The sequence below is a fragment of the Eleutherodactylus coqui genome, chromosome 3 (assembly GCF_035609145.1).
Source record: "Eleutherodactylus coqui strain aEleCoq1 chromosome 3, aEleCoq1.hap1, whole genome shotgun sequence".
NCBI classification, from domain to species: Eukaryota; Metazoa; Chordata; class Amphibia; order Anura; family Eleutherodactylidae; genus Eleutherodactylus; species Eleutherodactylus coqui.
The window spans coordinates 17,244,452-17,261,041 of NC_089839.1; the positions used below are offsets into that span (position 1 = coordinate 17,244,452).

The window sequence follows — 16,590 nt, forward strand, 5'->3', positions numbered from 1 at the left end:
GAGTTGTGATGGATTCTGTGGGTTATTTAGACTCAGGAACAACTAATTCTTGTTCAAGTTCACACACCACATATAAAAAATCCAGCCCACCAATGAGTCACCGTGTGCATGCATTACTATGAGGAATGAGCCCGAGTTACATCCTGTATCATACTCCAGAGCTGCACTCACTATTCTGCTGGTGGAGTCACTGTGTACATACATTACTTATCCTGTACTGCTCCTGAGTTACATCCTGTATCATACTCCAGAGCTGCACTCACTATTCTGCTGGTGGAGTCACTGTGTACATACATTACTTATCCTGTACTGATCCTGAGTTACATCCTGTATTATACTCCAGAGCTGCACTCACTATTCTGCTGGTGGAGTCACTGTGTAACTACATTACTTATCCTGTACTGATCCTGAATTCTACTCCAGAGCTGCACTCACTATTCTGCTGGTGATCACTGTATAAATACATTACCTAGGCCGGGCTCTCACGAACTATCCGGATTCTGCATGTGGGTTCCCGCAGCGTAATCTTGCTATGACCCCGGCGGGTGACTCAGTGTACCTACTTTTTCTGTACTGCGGACACTCGCCGTCGGTCACGAGCAGTAGATTTTTTTTTGTTTCTGCGCCGTGTAATGGAGGCCGTCCGCACGGATTCCGCAGCAAAATAAAGCATGCTGCGAGTTCTCCTTCACTCGTGGAATAAGCAATTAATTCCTGCGAGTGAGCAGAAAAAAGATTTTACATCCCAGTGAATGCAGGCCATTTGCTGTGGATCCTCCGTGTGGACGGCGACCGTGGATTCCCCAATAGATATCCGCCCACGTGAGACCGGCCTTATCCTGTACTGATCCTGAATTCTATCCCCAGTGCTAAATTCAGAATTCTGCAGGCTTCAGAGCTGAAATCTCCCATCATGCCCTACTGATTCAGCATCTGTGCAGCACTTACAGTGGTTATTTGCATTGTGCGGAGTGTGGCCAGAAGCTGTACAGTAAGCGGTGTATGTATGGGGAACTAACCTTTCAAGTCTTCTGATCGGTTGAGATTCACTGATGCGGATCGCACAGATGTGTCCATCATCATCGGAGGGGAAGGAGCCCCCCCACTTACTGGCGAAGGGCCGAAGGAGCCGTCTCTGCTCAGGTTACCTGCAGATTAAAGGGGAGTCAGACAGTTTTGAGTAGTTAAATGCTGAACGCAAGAACTTCCATACTGCGGTGCGTTATAATGGAAGGTTCAAGATGTGCGAGAGATAAACCAATAATAAAAAGCACCACAGTTAACAAAAAACTAAAGAAGAAAATAATAATTTTGCTGAAATATTCCCTTTAAAGGGTTTTCCCATTAACCCTTTGGTGGCGTGGCCTATTTTGGCCGTATGAACACAATTTTTGGGGATCTTCATCTCCACTTTTCAAAAACCATAATTTTTAACATTTTTCCACCCACATGGCGATCTGCGGTTTCTATTCGTACAATTCTTTGCCTACATATAATGTATTGTGGGACTTTTAGTAATAGTTTTTGTAGAGAGCGGGGAGAGAAGAAAAATACATTCTACCATTTTTTTAAAAACAATTTTTGCAGCATTAGTCATCCGGTACAAAATGATTTTTTTTGGGGGGGGGGGGGGGGATTTGAACCTACAATTGCTATGATAATACACTACAGTACTTCTGTACTGCAATGTATTATCACAATTAATAGTGATCATAGGCAATGGCTGGCCTGACAGTCTTCTGCGATTACATAGCTGAGGAAGCTCCTTTCCTTTGTGAACCCTGTACATGCTGCGATCAACATTGATCATGGTATGTAGGGGGTTAACAGCAGTCTCTGCTGTGGCAGCAGGAGGCCGGCTGTCAATCACAGCCAGCTCTTGCTGCGAATGGAACATGCATAGGGCTTAATGTACATCCATTCTCAGGAATCCCTTTGCAGCCAGGACATAAACTTACATCCTTGGGCAGAAAGGGTTAAAGACATATCCTGTACCAACAAGGTAGGAGATAACGCTCTGATCACTGGGGGTCTGACTGCTGGCACCCCTCCTCCCTAAGTGATCCAGAAAATGCAATATCTGAATACCCCATATGAATGGAGCGGCGGTGTGAATGATGGACTGCAGCTACATTGACCTCATTGGGAAAGACAGAAAATTGACGTACCCGGCAATCTCCATCTGTCCCATTGGCATAGATGCGCACCGCCGCTCTATTCTAGTGTGCCACTCTGGGAATTGCCCGAGGTTCCCAGCGGTCGGACCCCCAGCCATCAGACCTTTTTTTCCCTATCCTGTGGATAAGTGTCTTAAGTGACTCTTCTCTCCAGTGATTGGAAGGGGAGTCAAATCACCCGTCGCTGGTCTTCTGTACCGCTGTCCCTCTAATCTGCAGGCACTGAGCCCTGTTTTTGGTCGTCCAACATGGCCGCCGCAGTCTTCTTACTGCGTAATCCACACAATGCTTTTGTAATATTAGACTACCAATGCACAACACCTGCTCTCCGATTGGTTAGAGTTGCTCACATGATCAGCGCTGGTCAATCAGACAGCAGTATACGGTGTGCATTAGGTAGTTAGAAGATTGGGGCGGCCATATTGAACAAACTTTTAGAAGATCCTTGTATTCCCTATAAAATAATGATTTTGGAGAAACTTTTCTTAGAACTCTACAATGTGCCGCTCCTCTGATATTCCTCCTGAAAATGTATGAATAAAATTGACAACTAGGTAATATCATTCTCCCTGTCAGTAGGATTTGTCCCTTCAAGCTCTCGCCTGACTAAATAGTTTCAGGGAATTGCACAGTGGAAACTTAAGAAACGATGCTCCCGAATGCTTATTTTATGAGGAATGCAATTAATTGTCCAAAACAGACGAGGCAGGAGAGACGAGGGGTTCTCTGTAATGTTGTAAAGCTATGACTGCCTGCTGCCACTAGGGGGAGCACAGATGCAGAGAGCACAGATTTAAACACTACGGCTACATTCACATCTGCGCTCTTTTATCTGTTATCATCAGATCCGCTTCCGACTGATACCAACGTACAGAACACATCTGGTTGTGTGTAATCTGCCCTGATCGGTTTTTAATGGATCCTCGTGTGCCGTGTGATTTAATGGATCTGTTAAACGAAAGCCAAACTGACGCACGGAATAGTTTCCGCCTGTTTATCCCCCATTGAGCTCGGCTGCGGACGTTTCCTGCACTTCAGCCTTTTCTTTGTCAAAAAACGAAACCCAACAGAAAGGAAGGCAAACAAGATAAATTACACGGAGATCAGCGGGGATTTCACTGGATCCGGTTTTTCCAGTTTTTCTACTCTTTGGACGGAGCAGAATAACGGAAAACAGAACAGCGATGCGAGTTCAGCCGAGCGGCTGGCGGGAACTCCAAAGTGAACCAAGAGAACAGGCCGTACCTCTCCGCAGTGGGGGCTGGTGGTCGGGTCTGCCCGGCGTCGGCTTCACTATGGACGGTCTCTGGAGAGCGGCAACTCTTTGGTTTACTTCAATTAATCTGCAATGGGGAATATAGATATATACAATTATAGAAAAAGTCTTCCCATCTGTGGATTAAAAGGGATCATTATCAGCGGTTTTACAGATGCAGATTATTTGGGTTTCTATTGTTCATTAGTTTCAAGATCTCTGCTAACAGTCAGTGAATAACACCCTTGTTTCCGTTCAGAGGCAGTAATAACCCTGCACACCGCTACGCTGACTCTCAGGTGAGGGGGGGGGGGGGGACAGGGAAGAGCCCTCTCCCCCCGCAACCCCCAGCGCCCCCCAAATCTTTTCGCCCGATTAGGCAGTTACTCGAAGAAAAGCGATGCTCGATCTAGTAATTGCCCTAAACGAGCACGTTCGCTCATCTCTAGTAAGGAAACTAACCCAAAGTCTATGAGAAATAGCTATAACTTTTCCATTCTACAGAGATTAAGAAGGGATTTATATAAATAAGACGTTCCTAATGCTGATACTCACGCTCCTACTTCTGATCGGACACTTCCGGGGTGCCCCTGCCGGTCTCTGTATTTCCTACTCACTGTTAACATGGTCATGTGGTTGTTGCAACCAATTACTAGCTGTCCTGGTCCATGTTGACATGAACATGTGACCACTGACATGCGGCCATTGATTGGTCAGCACTGTGGCCATTGATTGGCTGCAGCAGTCACATGTTCTTACGAACAGGGACCAAAAAGTACAGAGACCAGTGGGAACCCCAGGAAGCATCAGAACGTGAATGGCGAGGGATCGGCAAGGCAAGTCTTACTTCATTTTACAGCATTCTGAGAATCTATTGATTATTTTTGTAAGTGTTAAGTGTCCGGACGGACGTCCCCTTTAAGAACTATCCACCTGAAGCCAGAAAAACCCTTTTAACATACGCACAAGAAATATACTTCACTCAAAACCTAAAGTCAGTCAAACCCTCCCTCGCCCCTCTTGTCAGATACAGGCAGTTTGAGTGAGTTTTCACGTATTTTCTCAGTTGGGAGATGGAATAAAGCCGCTCCTGGACTCGTCTGCGGCAGCTTTTCTCCAGTGAGAACAAAGGACTCAGGCCTGTTGAAGTCCAACATGCAAGGCTCTTTTTGCCCAGCACACTGGGAACAATGACGTCGTCACCATACACATTACATACTCAGCCGCATGTGCCAAAATCTGTGGATTTAAAGGGGATCTCTCACCTTTTTCTATTGATGACTTATCCCGAGGGCAAGTCATCAACAGGCGATTGGTGCGAGTCCACCGCTTGGGATCCCCACTGCTGTCACTACGGACAGCGCAGAAACAGAAAGCGCTGACCATGGAGCAGTCGTTCAAGTTGGCATCGCAGGTGCAGCCCCTACTGAATTCAATGCAATGCCAACCCGGGCTGCTGCGCTCTGGTCAGCATATTCTGCTTCCTGCACTGCCCATCGTGTTGTAAGAAACCCATTCATATTATTACTACATCATAGAACAAAGCTGGCAGTTAAATGGTTAACAGGCTCAATATTGTACCCTGTTATGTACAAGTACAATGTTGAAGCTAAACCCTTACACGTCTCCCCAGGTTCAGGCAGGCATATTAATAAGTCTATGCTACTTGGCTATATAGGAATTACCTGTTCACATAGCGACATACACCTGGGGCGTAAACATATGTTAATCATTAGCGTCATTACATACTAGGTCAATCATGAGTTGTTAAGATGTTGGGGGACTGGGGGGGGTGCATGTAATGGGTACGTTATCTTCAACTATATCTGTATTGTGATATTAAAAATAAATCAGAAGGGTATTAGAGACTGACTGATATCAGGAGTCAGCTCGAATACATGATCATGCATGAAGCTTCTCATTATAACCAATTTGGAGCAGATCAGTGAAATCTTCTGGAATAGGAATGATTCCCTTAACAATAGTGACAGCGGCACCAGGGATCAAGCGGCAGACCCCCGTCAATCATCTACTGAGGACCTGTTCAAGCTACAGATATATCAAATATCCAACTGTTGCCTCCCCTCAAGTTTATGCAGGAGTTCAAGAAGCTGAGATACGGCTCGCTGTTTGCCAACATCCTGGCAGTGTAGAACATCTGATACAGATTAGAGCGTTTCCTTTCCTGACTGATGGACCGACTTACTATTACTTCCTCTGATCCACGTAGCAAAGCAGTTAAGAAAAACCATCTTTTTCTCCATTACGCGCTTCAGTAGAAGAATAGTTCAATTCAGAGATTCACACAATTTACTTCCAGGGACGACTCCACATTTATACAAGTGGTTAGTCATTCTACTCACTTCTGCCTTAGGTTTGCACACTCTCGTTTCTCTTCTGCCAAAGTCCTTTCGGCCGTCCGGGCGGTGAGCTGGTGAAGAGAAAATGAAGATTTTAAGGACCGTGTTTATACAGGAGCGGGGCTCAATGCAGCCAATATTCACATTGTAATGGAGCAATGAGCTGAACGGACACATTATATACACACTGAATGGCCGCTGTATTAGTCTAGTAGCGCATTGGACCTCCTTTGGCCATCATCATGGCAGCCATCGACATGTATCACAGGCAGCAGGAAATACATTTCCCACACCATCACTTCCTGTCAGCTGGTGGTCATGAAGGGGTCATCAATTCATGCTTCTTGCGCAAATTCTGACCTCCCATCAGCACCAGCAGAAAACTGGACCCATCTGACCATGAGATGTTTTTCTGCTGCTCAGTGATACAACTTTTTGCGCCCTTTTGCCCGCTGGAGTCTCGTCTTTATTTCTTTTACACACAATGATGCTGAAATTGGTCATCCGGTGTTCGAGCCCATCCATACTAAGGAATGGCAAGCCCTGACATCCTCCGCTGACCCCTTTTGGTAAAGAGCTATTTCTGTCCAGAGGATCCCCAGTTCACTACATGTTTTTTTCCCCAATCACATCATTGTCTGTATACTCTCCAGTAGTTGGAAGTCGCTCCGATCACTGGATTTTCCCATCTAATGTGGATTCACACTGAAACTGATCCACGGAAAACTTGTCATGTGACTTTTTACTGCCCTCCGGGGTCACAAATTGTGAGAGGGCCAGGGTTCTAATAAAGAGGCCAGTCAGTGTATAAAGTTTGAGATATACATATATTCAGGACACTGGTCTGTCCCCCACTCACCCAGTTCTCATGCGCCTTCTTTTCATGACTTGCAATCTTAAAATTGAAAGAGTAAAAAAGTATATATATATCAGCAGGTGTGCAAGAAAAGAACAACCTTCCATATGATGACTGTCCTATGATGTCAAGGGTCAGGATATAATCACTTACGGGCGGGGCCCCCTCTCGCTCTCCTGTAGACTGTCAGCTCTGACGGGCGGGGCCCCCTCTCGCTCTCCTGTAGAGTGTCAGCTCTTACGGGTGGGGACCCCTCTCGTTCTCCTGTACAGTGTCAGCTCTTACGGGCGGGGCCCCCTCTCGCTCTCCTGTAGAGTGTCAGCTCTTACGGGCGGGGCCCCCTCTCGCTCTCCTGTAGAGTGTCAGCTCTTACGGGCGGGGCCCCCTCTCGCTCTCCTGTAGAGTGTCAGCTCTTACGGGCGGGGCCCCCTCTCGCTCTCCTGTACAGTGTCAGCTCTTACGGGCGGGGACCCCTCTCGCTCTCCTGTAGAGTGTCAGCTCTGACGGGCGGGGACCCCTCTCGCTCTCCTGTACAGTGTCAGCTCTGACGGGCGGGGACCCCTCTCGCTCTCCTGTACAGTGTCAGCTCTGACGGGCGGGGACCCCTCTCGCTCTCCTGTACAGTGTCAGCTCTTACGGGCGGGGACCCCTCTCGCTCTCCTGTACAGTGTCAGCTCTGACGGGCGGGGCCCCCTCTCGCTCTCCTGTACAGTGTCAGCTCTGACGGGCGGGGCCCCTCTCGCTCTCCTGTACAGTGTCAGCTCTTACGGGTGGGGACCCCTCTCGCTCTCCTGTACAGTGTCAGCTCTGACGGGCGGGGCCCCCTCTCGCTCTCCTGTACAGTGTCAGCTCTGACGGGCGGGGCCCCCTCTCGCTTTCCTGTACAGTGTCAGCTCTGACGGGCGGGGCCCCCTCTCGCTTTCCTGTAGAGTGTCAGCTCTGACGGGCGGGGCCCCCTCTCGCTTTCCTGTAGAGTGTCAGCTCTGACGGGCGGGGCCCCCTCTCGCTTTCCTGTAGAGTGTCAGCTCTGACGGGCGGGGCCCCCTCTCGCTTTCCTGTAGAGTGTCAGCTCTGACGGGCGGGGCCCCCTCTCGCTTTCCTGTAGAGTGTCAGCTCTGACGGGCGGGGCCCCCTCTCGCTCTCCTGTACAGTGTCAGCTCTTACGGGTGGGGACCCCTCTCGCTCTCCTGTAGAGTGTCAGCTCTTACGGGCGGGGCCCCCTCTCGCTTTCCTGTAGAGTGTCAGCTCTGACGGGCGGGGCCCCCTCTCGCTCTCCTGTAGAGTGTCAGCTCTTATGGGCAGGGCCCCCTCTCGCTCTCCTTTACAGTGTCAGCTCTTACGGGCGGGGCCCCCTCTCGCTCGCCTGTACAGTGTCAGCTTACGGGCGGGGCCCCCTCTCGCTCTCCTGTAGAGTGTCAGCTCTGACGGGCGGGGCCCCCTCTCGCTTTCCTGTAGAGTGTCAGCTCTGACGGGCGGGGCCCCCTCTCGCTCTCCTGTACAGTGTCAGCTCTTACGGGTGGGGACCCCTCTCGCTCTCCTGTAGAGTGTCAGCTCTTACGGGCGGGGCCCCCTCTCGCTTTCCTGTAGAGTGTCAGCTCTGACGGGCGGGGCCCCCTCTCGCTCTCCTGTAGAGTGTCAGCTCTTATGGGCAGGGCCCCCTCTCGCTCTCCTTTACAGTGTCAGCTCTTACGGGCGGGGCCCCCTCTCGCTCGCCTGTACAGTGTCAGCTTACGGGCGGGGCCCCCTCTCGCTCTCCTGTAGAGTGTTGGCTCTTACGGGCGGGGCCCCCTCTCGCTCTCCTGTAGAGTGTCGGCTCTTACGGGCGGGGCCCCCTCTCGCTCTCCTGTAGAGTGTCAGCTCTTACGGGCGGGGCCCCCTCTCGCTCTCCTGTAGAGTGTCGGCTCTTACGGGCGGGGCCCCCTCTCGCTCTCCTGTAGAGTGTCGGCTCTTACGGGCGGGGCCCCCTCTCGCTCTCCTGTAGAGTGTCGGCTCTTACGGGCGGGGCCCCCTCTCGCTCTCCTGTAGAGTGTCGGCTCTTACGGGCGGGGCCCCCTCTCGCTCTTCTGTACAGTATCAGCTTTTATGGGCAGGGCCCCCTCTCTCTCTCCTGCAGAGTGGCAGCTCTTACGGGCAGGGCCCTCTCTCTCCTGCAGAGTGGCAGCTCTTACGGGCAGGGCCCTCTCTCTCCTGCAGAGTGGCAGCTCTTACGGGCAGGCCCCTCTCTCTCCTGCAGAGTGGCAGCTCTTACGGGCAGGGCCCTCTCTCTCCTGCAGAGTGGCAGCTCTTACGGGCAGGGCCCTCTCTCTCCTGTAGAGTGTCAGCTCTCCGGGCAGGACCTTCTCTCCTTCTGTCATATTGTGTGATCATTTGCATTTGTCATTTTACTTGTCACTTCCCCAATTCTAAAGTTCTGCGGAATATGTTGGCGCTATATAAACATACATTAAATGCCCCGTATAGTCTACATTACCTGATTCTTAAAGGATCTCTCCGTTTTTTGCAGTTCCTCTTCCATCTCTTGGATGCGCTGCCTGTTTAAAGCATTGAAGCAGGATTATTATAAAAAGGGCATGGATCCTAATGACTAAACTAAGTGTAGCTTTCAGGTGAATTAAATTCTCTGATTACTACGATGAACAACTGGGGATTTTCTGGGCCGCATATGTGGCAACATGCGCTAACGGGCATAATCAGCACTCTAGAAGCAATGAAATGGGAAGAACATACTTGTATATCTTTACTTCTTCGCTGGCCAGGATGGCTTTCTCGTCTGCTGCAGACAACTTCTGCTCCTTTTCTTGCCTCTCGTACTCTTCCTGAGTCAGTTTTCTGGAAGGGAATAAGACAATTAGTAATGGGTCTCAGGCTTCCAGAGAAGACATGTACAGGGGTGTTCATATCTACTAAAGGGATGGTGTATTGCTAGGCGATGTTGTCACCTAAGGGTGTTGTTCCAAGATGCACGATCCCTCCCAGAATGTGAGACCAAAGGCGAACAGCTAATCATTCCTTATTCTATTCTTTACACTCTCGGCAGTCAACTGACTTTGCAAAGAAAACCACGGCCTGCTGCAAGGGAAATACATTACATGACAGTGATTCAGATGAATGGCTGTCCTATAATACCAGGAGGGCAGAAGGTTTTCCAGAACGGGAGTCGCTCTTACTGAGAAGAATCCTGCTCTATGATGTTTATGTCCCTAACATGGCGGTCCCTAAACCAGCGGTTTCTACATAACCCCCTTTAATGATCCATGAGAGTCCAACCCGCGTAAAGGCCTTTTAAAAAAGAATGACGATCTCACGGATTGGTGCTCACAGTACGGCTCAAACGGAGCCTTGTTAAAGTACCTTTACCCAATTTACCCAAGACCAAAAAAAAAAAAAAAAACAGGGGACCAATGGAATGTTTTTATTTTTGCATGGGAGATAAAACAATCCCTCACATCTATCCAAAGCTGTAAAAACGCGGACGATCCTAAAATTCCAATAAAATAAAACAAGAATTCTGTTAGCGGTAGTAACACTTGTAGGTAGAGCTATAAACAGAACTCACTTCTGGAGCGCCATCTCCTTCTGCTGGTAGAGCTCCGTGAGAATCTCCACTTTCTGGCGCAGGGTTTTGCACTCGTTGTCCGTCCGCGTCTTGTCCGACTGCAGGGAGCCGGTATCGTGCTGCAGCTGCTTGATTTGCTCTGATTAAGAAAAAGAAGTCAAAAATGTCAACAGACTGAAGAAAGCTGTAATCGGCATCAGTGGGGGTCATCTGCCCTCCCTTTGAAACGGCAAAAAAAAAAGACGCTCCGTATAGTATTCTTTCTAGAAAACCCCTGCAGTCCTCACCCAGGGAAAACTTCACTTGTAGATGAAAGGACGACTAAAATATAAAAGGAGGCAACGATGAGAAAGCAATTTCCTTTCTGCACAGTAAGGGGCGCCACACAGGACAGTCCGCTTCAGAAATGCATCTCGCTTATCATTAGGGAACCCTTTAGCAGTTTTCCAAAAACGCACCGCCCCTCTGTGCTCCAAAAGCAAAGTGAAGTCAGAGAATTAATTACTAAGGCTCTTTTCACATCACCATTCTGCTTCCTGTTCTTCTACTCCATCACAGCAAACCTTTATGAACATAGAAATACCCATTTTGGGGTTTTTTACGGTTTATATTTTTATTTTTTAAAGGCTGTGGCTGAACTTTGTTCTTTTTATTTTTTAATATTTTTAAAAATTGTTTAAAACTTGTATTGTTGTGTGGGACTCCCACTTAATACATTTAGATGCCATGTCATATAAGTGGTTAAGCTGTTAGTGTCAGCTGTTGAACACCGCTGGCACCCACCAGGTAAGCTGTGGGTTCCTGTGCCCACTCCATACCCATCCACAACTCTGTGACGTATATAGGATTTTACGTTATGCAGTCAAGAAGAGATTCAGGAGCGTCCGAGGGTCCACAGAACAGGCGTTCCCAGACTTTACAAGGGGTGAAGGATTACCTAGAAGATGTGCATGGATTCTACACTTCTAAGTTCTCCATTAGGATGTCTCTATATTCCCATCTCACCTTCCAGATCGTGCCGCGCGGAGATCTCATCGGTCAGTTTTCGCTGATACAAATCTTTCTCCTCCTCGATTATTGATAACGTTGTTTTGACCTAATAGAGAAATTCAAGAGAAACAAAAATAGTCAGCTGAGAAATTCACAACTTGTTATATGAAATATCTTCGAAGAATTTGGAATATGCAAAACAAATTAACATGGAAAAAAACCAAACTCATCCATCCATAAGACATGCCTCGTGCTGCCGAACTGAACTGATCCATCCTATATCCTTCCTATATCCTTCCTGCCGCCCCATGCCATACTGCTCCCATACTATATCATATCCCGCCTGTCCTCAACCCTCCTTCCCATACCATATTCCTCCCTACCATCTCTCTCACCCGTCTATATCCCTCCCTCCAATATATACTCCTGCCCTCCTCCCTCCGTACAAGTCCCTCCTGCCCTCCTCCCTCCGTACAAGTCCCTCCTGCCCTCCTCCCTCCGTACAAGTCCCTCCTGCCCTCCTCCCTCCGTACAAGTCCCTCCTGCCCTCCTCCCTCCGTACAAGTCCCTCCTGCCCTCCTCCCTCCGTACACGTCCCTCCTGCCCTCCTCCCTCCGTACACGTCCCTCCTGCCCTCCTCCCTCCGTACACGTCCCTCCTGCCCTCCTCCCTCCGTACACGTCCCTCCTGCCCTCCTCCCTCCGTACACGTCCCTCCTGCCCTCCTCCCTCCGTACACGTCCCTCCTGCCCTCCTCCCTCCGTACACGTCCCTCCTGCCCTCCTCCCTCCGTACACGTCCCTCCTGCCCTCCTCCCTCCGTACACGTCCCTCCTGCCCTCCTCCCTCCGTACACGTCCCTCCTGCCCTCCTCCCTCCGTACACGTCCCTCCTGCCCTCCTCCCTCCGTACACGTCCCTCCTGCCCTCCTCCCTCCGTACACGTCCCTCCTGCCCTCCTCCCTCCGTACACGTCCCTCCTGCCCTCCTCCCTCCGTACACGTCCCTCCTGCCCTCCTCCCTCCGTACACGTCCCTCCTGCCCTCCTCCCTCCGTACACGTCCCTCCTGCCCTCCTCCCTCCGTACACGTCCCTCCTGCCCTCCTCCCTCCGTACACGTCCCTCCTGCCCTCATCCCTCCGTACACGTCCCTCCTGCCCTCATCCCTCCGTACACGTCCCTCCTGCCCTCATCCCTCCGTACACGTCCCTCCTGCCCTCATCCCTCCGTACACGTCCCTCCTGCCCTCATCCCTCCGTACACGTCCCTCCTGCCCTCATCCCTCCGTACACGTCCCTCCTGCCCTCATCCCTCCGTACACGTCCCTCCTGCCCTCATCCCTCCGTACACGTCCCTCCTGCCCTCATCCCTCCGTACACGTCCCTCCTGCCCTCATCCCTCCGTACACGTCCCTCCTGCCCTCATCCCTCCGTACACGTCCCTCCTGCCCTCATCCCTCCGTACAAGTCCCTCCTGCCCTCATCCCTCCGTACAAGTCCCTCCTGCCCTCATCCCTCCGTACAAGTCCCTCCTGCCCTCATCCCTCCGTACAAGTCCCTCCTGCCCTCATCCCTCCGTACAAGTCCCTCCTGCCCTCATCCCTCCGTACAAGTCCCTCCTGCCCTCATCCCTCCTGCCCTCATCCCTCCGTACAAGTCCCTCCTGCCCTCATCCCTCCGTACAAGTCCCTCCTGCCCTCATCCCTCCGTACAAGTCCCTCCTGCCCTCATCCCTCCGTACAAGTCCCTCTTGCCCTCATCCCTCCGTACAAGTCCCTCTTGCCCTCATCCCTCCGTACAAGTCCCTCCAGCCCTCATCCCTCCGTACAAGTCCCTCCTGCCCTCATCCCTCTGCACAACATCCTTCTTGCCATCCCTCCTCATACCATATCCCTCCCGTATCTTATCCTCCCACCCTCATCCCTCTGCACCACATCCTTCTATACCATATACCTCTCTCCCAGAATCCTTCTCATACTACATTCCTCCCTACAATTTCCCTTTTAATCCCCAATATTCCTTCCTCCCATGCACCTTCCTATACCAACTCCCCCACCTTCATACCATAAGTCTCCCTTGCCTCATTCCCCATACCATATCCCTCCCTCCTTTTTAGTAAAAGAACAAGACATAAATTAATTGGTTGACTAGTTTGCAGTCATCACCAACATACACTGAAGAAAACCAGAGAGATGAATGTGTAAAGGCCACTTACCCTGGAAACATCCATCATTTGCGTGATTTGCTTCTTCATCTTATCCTTGCGTTTCTCTGGAAATAAAAGGGAACACTGAGCTTATGGCGGACAGAAGAACAAATAAGGAACATCTACAGCAGCGCACTAATGTCCATGTCTGCCATCAATCACCTGGTACTTCTCCATTCTCTGCCGGCTGCCAGCTGCCATCGTCTCCGGCACTAGAATCCTCCTCCAGCTGCTTCAGTTGCATGATGCAGTTAGTCAGGACCTAAGAACATGAGGTGAGATAACGCTGTAGAGAGTCGCTCATGAAGACAATAGTCTTTAAACCCCTTAAGTCCTTTACTACCGACGAGCTATTATCTGATATAATGATTGGCAGGGTTTGGCGCTCGGGATCCCCGCCCATCAGCTGTTCGCTGGCCTGTTCAGTGTAGACAGAGCCAGATGCAGATGAGTTCTGTCCGTAGTGCAGCGGACCGGGTTAATATTGCGTTGAATTGAATGGGAACTGCGCCTGCAATACAAACCCGGGCTGCAGCAGTGTGAGCGGGGCCATCTGCTTCCAGCTCTGTCGCACTGACAGCAGACCCAGCAAACAGTGGTGAAAACAACCCCTATGGTGACCGTCACTGGCAGAGCCGATTAGCTAAGAAATCTACTATGCTGGGGTCATCCAGCAATCAGGTGATCACCAGGTCCAACAGTGCTGCTGCTGCCCCGATTCACTACATAGAGCTCAAGGAGTGCTATGCATGCTGGGAAAGAGAAACATCGGAAGCATTTAAAAACCACATCTGTCATCTCTTCAGGGTCCTGGGCCATCTCCAGTGGTCAAATCCCAACCTGCTCCTGCTATAATGCTGGACCTTTAAACCATGGAGAAGGTTTAACTGCGTGGGTTTAAAGCCCAGGACCAAGCCTCATACATGTACGGCACTTGGTTGTAATAGAGCTAAAGCATATGTACACGTGGCAATAACATGGGGTGTATACATGAATGTGCCATACAAAGAACAGAGCCACTTGCAGTTGGCTTTCCCTCTCTCAAACATGCACTTTGGTAAAAGGTAAATTTGATCTAAATTGACCACAGAATATTGTGTGCAGGAGGACGGCCACGGAAACGTGGAGAGGAGAGATAAAGCCGTGGGAGTACAAGCACTGTGGATTGTCCTATGTAACAAGATGGAGAGAAGTAGAAAACATTTTACCTCAATCTCATTTTCTTTGTAGGCCAGCGCTTCCTCCAGGTCTTTGTGCGATTTTTGCTGGAGCTGGATCTGCTCGTCGAGCTCCCGCTGCCGCTCGCTCCATCCGTCCGCTTCCTTCAGAAGCTAAAACACAAAAATATAAGAAGAGTCGTGTTAAGAAATTTGTAGATGAATGCATCAGTTAATTGTTTTTGCTATGAGATTGTAGACTAGAAAGATTTAGTATCCCACTAGTATAAGTAGTGAAGAGGTTAAGTGTATCCATTTCTATATACCAGTGAGTGTATAGCACAGAGATAACAATAGTCCTCCAGACCTTCTCCCTTACATTCCTTCTCAATGAAATAATAAGGGTTTCTTTGTATGTTATAGTTACACCTTAAAAGGTGTGAACTTATGTTAATCCTTTTAGTTCTAGCCTATCATGTGTTCTTATTAGTTTTGGGGGTATGTACTTTTCCTGTGATGTCATTTATGGTATATAATCCACATGCAACTTTGAATACATTAGAAATCACTTGATACAGCAACAGGCTGGTGTGATTTGTATTTCTCCTAGGGGCCCGTGCTTCTACACGAGATCTGAGATTGTCTTCTCTTTGGTAATTCCAACAAGTCGCTTGAGGAAATGATGCCTCATAAAATGCATTGAAAGGAGACAATCATGCTCATGTCTAGAGGTGGCGGCACTGGTAGAGGACGGCTGCAGCACTAAACTGCATGCCAAGTTGGCAATCGGAACACTGTAGATTGCAAAAAATTCTACCAATCCACTGCTAAAATAGTAAACATTAAAAGGGAGGTCTCACAACAGGTTTTACCTGCCATGCAGAAACCCAAGCTTAGTCCTAAAGTGTATGGCAGCGGAAGGCCACGTGCACACGTACCACTACTCCATTCACTACAATGGGACTGCTGGAGACAGTCAAACTCAGCCATCATTGGCGGTCCCAGTGAACTGAATAGAGCGATGGCCATCCGCCGACATTCACTTCCGGACTGAGCTGTGGCTGGGGCGTCTGCATGGCAGGTAAAACCTATAGTGAGACATTCCCTGTAATGTTTACTACTTCAGCAGTTGATTGGTAGACTTTTCGTAATCTGTCAAGTTTGTGTCCTTTAACAGCGTCATATCATTAAATGAGCTTCCCCTCCTTTAAAGGGATTGGCCCCCGAACATTCATCACCTATCCACGGGATAAGTGATAACTGATCGCTTAAACCTCCACTAATCCAGATTTCCCGGACCATAGGACAATGAATGGAGAGCTGCTCACACAAGCGCGCTACTGCTCCACTCACGGTCTATGGGAGTGACGGAGATCATCAAGTACAGCAATGAATGAGACATCCCCGAAGTACCTGCTCCTTCCTGTCCTTCAGCTGGGCGTTCTCCTCATGCAAAATACGGAAATCGTTGCGAACTTTATGCTCTTTCATTTTTGCCTCATTTAAAGCAATTTGCAGCTGAAACAAAAAAATAAAGATATTAGACAAAATTCAGGTGGGAGCTGCTGAGAAACCGTCCGTTATCTCATCATAGACAACCCTTTTAACATGAGTCACTGTGTGCCTATGTGGATTGCTGTGGGTGCAGCGCCTGAGACTTGGCAAATAGCCAGCCTTATGACAATGGATGGCACAAACACGTTATATGACATACAGCATTCAAAGCAGGGGACGACCAGGTCATGCATATCCAGACTAATGGTCCTTTTACAAGGGGCAAATTCTAGTGCCAGTGTTTCAATCGCCAATCAGCGTGCGTTTCATTTTCTATTCACATGAGCCGAGAAATGTGTGTGTGTTGGGGGTAGTGTGGGGGTGGGGAATGTAACAGGCGAGTAAGGGTTATTTTATAACATTTCCTGCAGTTATAGCTTAATTTGTTAAACTCCCAGAAAAGCCCTTAACTAAGGCTGCCTGTCCACGGGCGTTGAGAAATCCCGCCCGGGAGCAGGAGCCAGCTGACTGATCTCCGCAGTG

The 16,590-nt window shown here is 49.5% G+C and overlaps 1 protein-coding gene across 2 annotated transcripts in view; it reads right to left on the reverse strand.

Annotated features, from left to right (window-relative positions):
- The window catches only part of MIA3 (MIA SH3 domain ER export factor 3), a 68,567-nt gene that overhangs the window by 11,246 nt on the left and 40,731 nt on the right, over positions 1-16,590 (reverse strand). For both annotated transcript variants that reach the window (XM_066595194.1, XM_066595193.1), the window contains exons 13-24: positions 15,967-16,071; positions 14,605-14,727; positions 13,559-13,658; positions 13,406-13,461; positions 11,210-11,300; positions 10,205-10,343; positions 9,376-9,477; positions 9,119-9,179; positions 6,652-6,687; positions 5,796-5,863; positions 3,423-3,520; positions 1,020-1,148 (exon numbers count right to left, since the gene is read on the reverse strand). In XM_066595194.1, the coding sequence (XP_066451291.1) occupies positions 1,020-1,148; positions 3,423-3,520; positions 5,796-5,863; positions 6,652-6,687; positions 9,119-9,179; positions 9,376-9,477; positions 10,205-10,343; positions 11,210-11,300; positions 13,406-13,461; positions 13,559-13,658; positions 14,605-14,727; positions 15,967-16,071 (1,108 nt within the window). The remainder of the gene's footprint in view (positions 1-1,019; positions 1,149-3,422; positions 3,521-5,795; positions 5,864-6,651; positions 6,688-9,118; positions 9,180-9,375; positions 9,478-10,204; positions 10,344-11,209; positions 11,301-13,405; positions 13,462-13,558; positions 13,659-14,604; positions 14,728-15,966; positions 16,072-16,590) is intronic.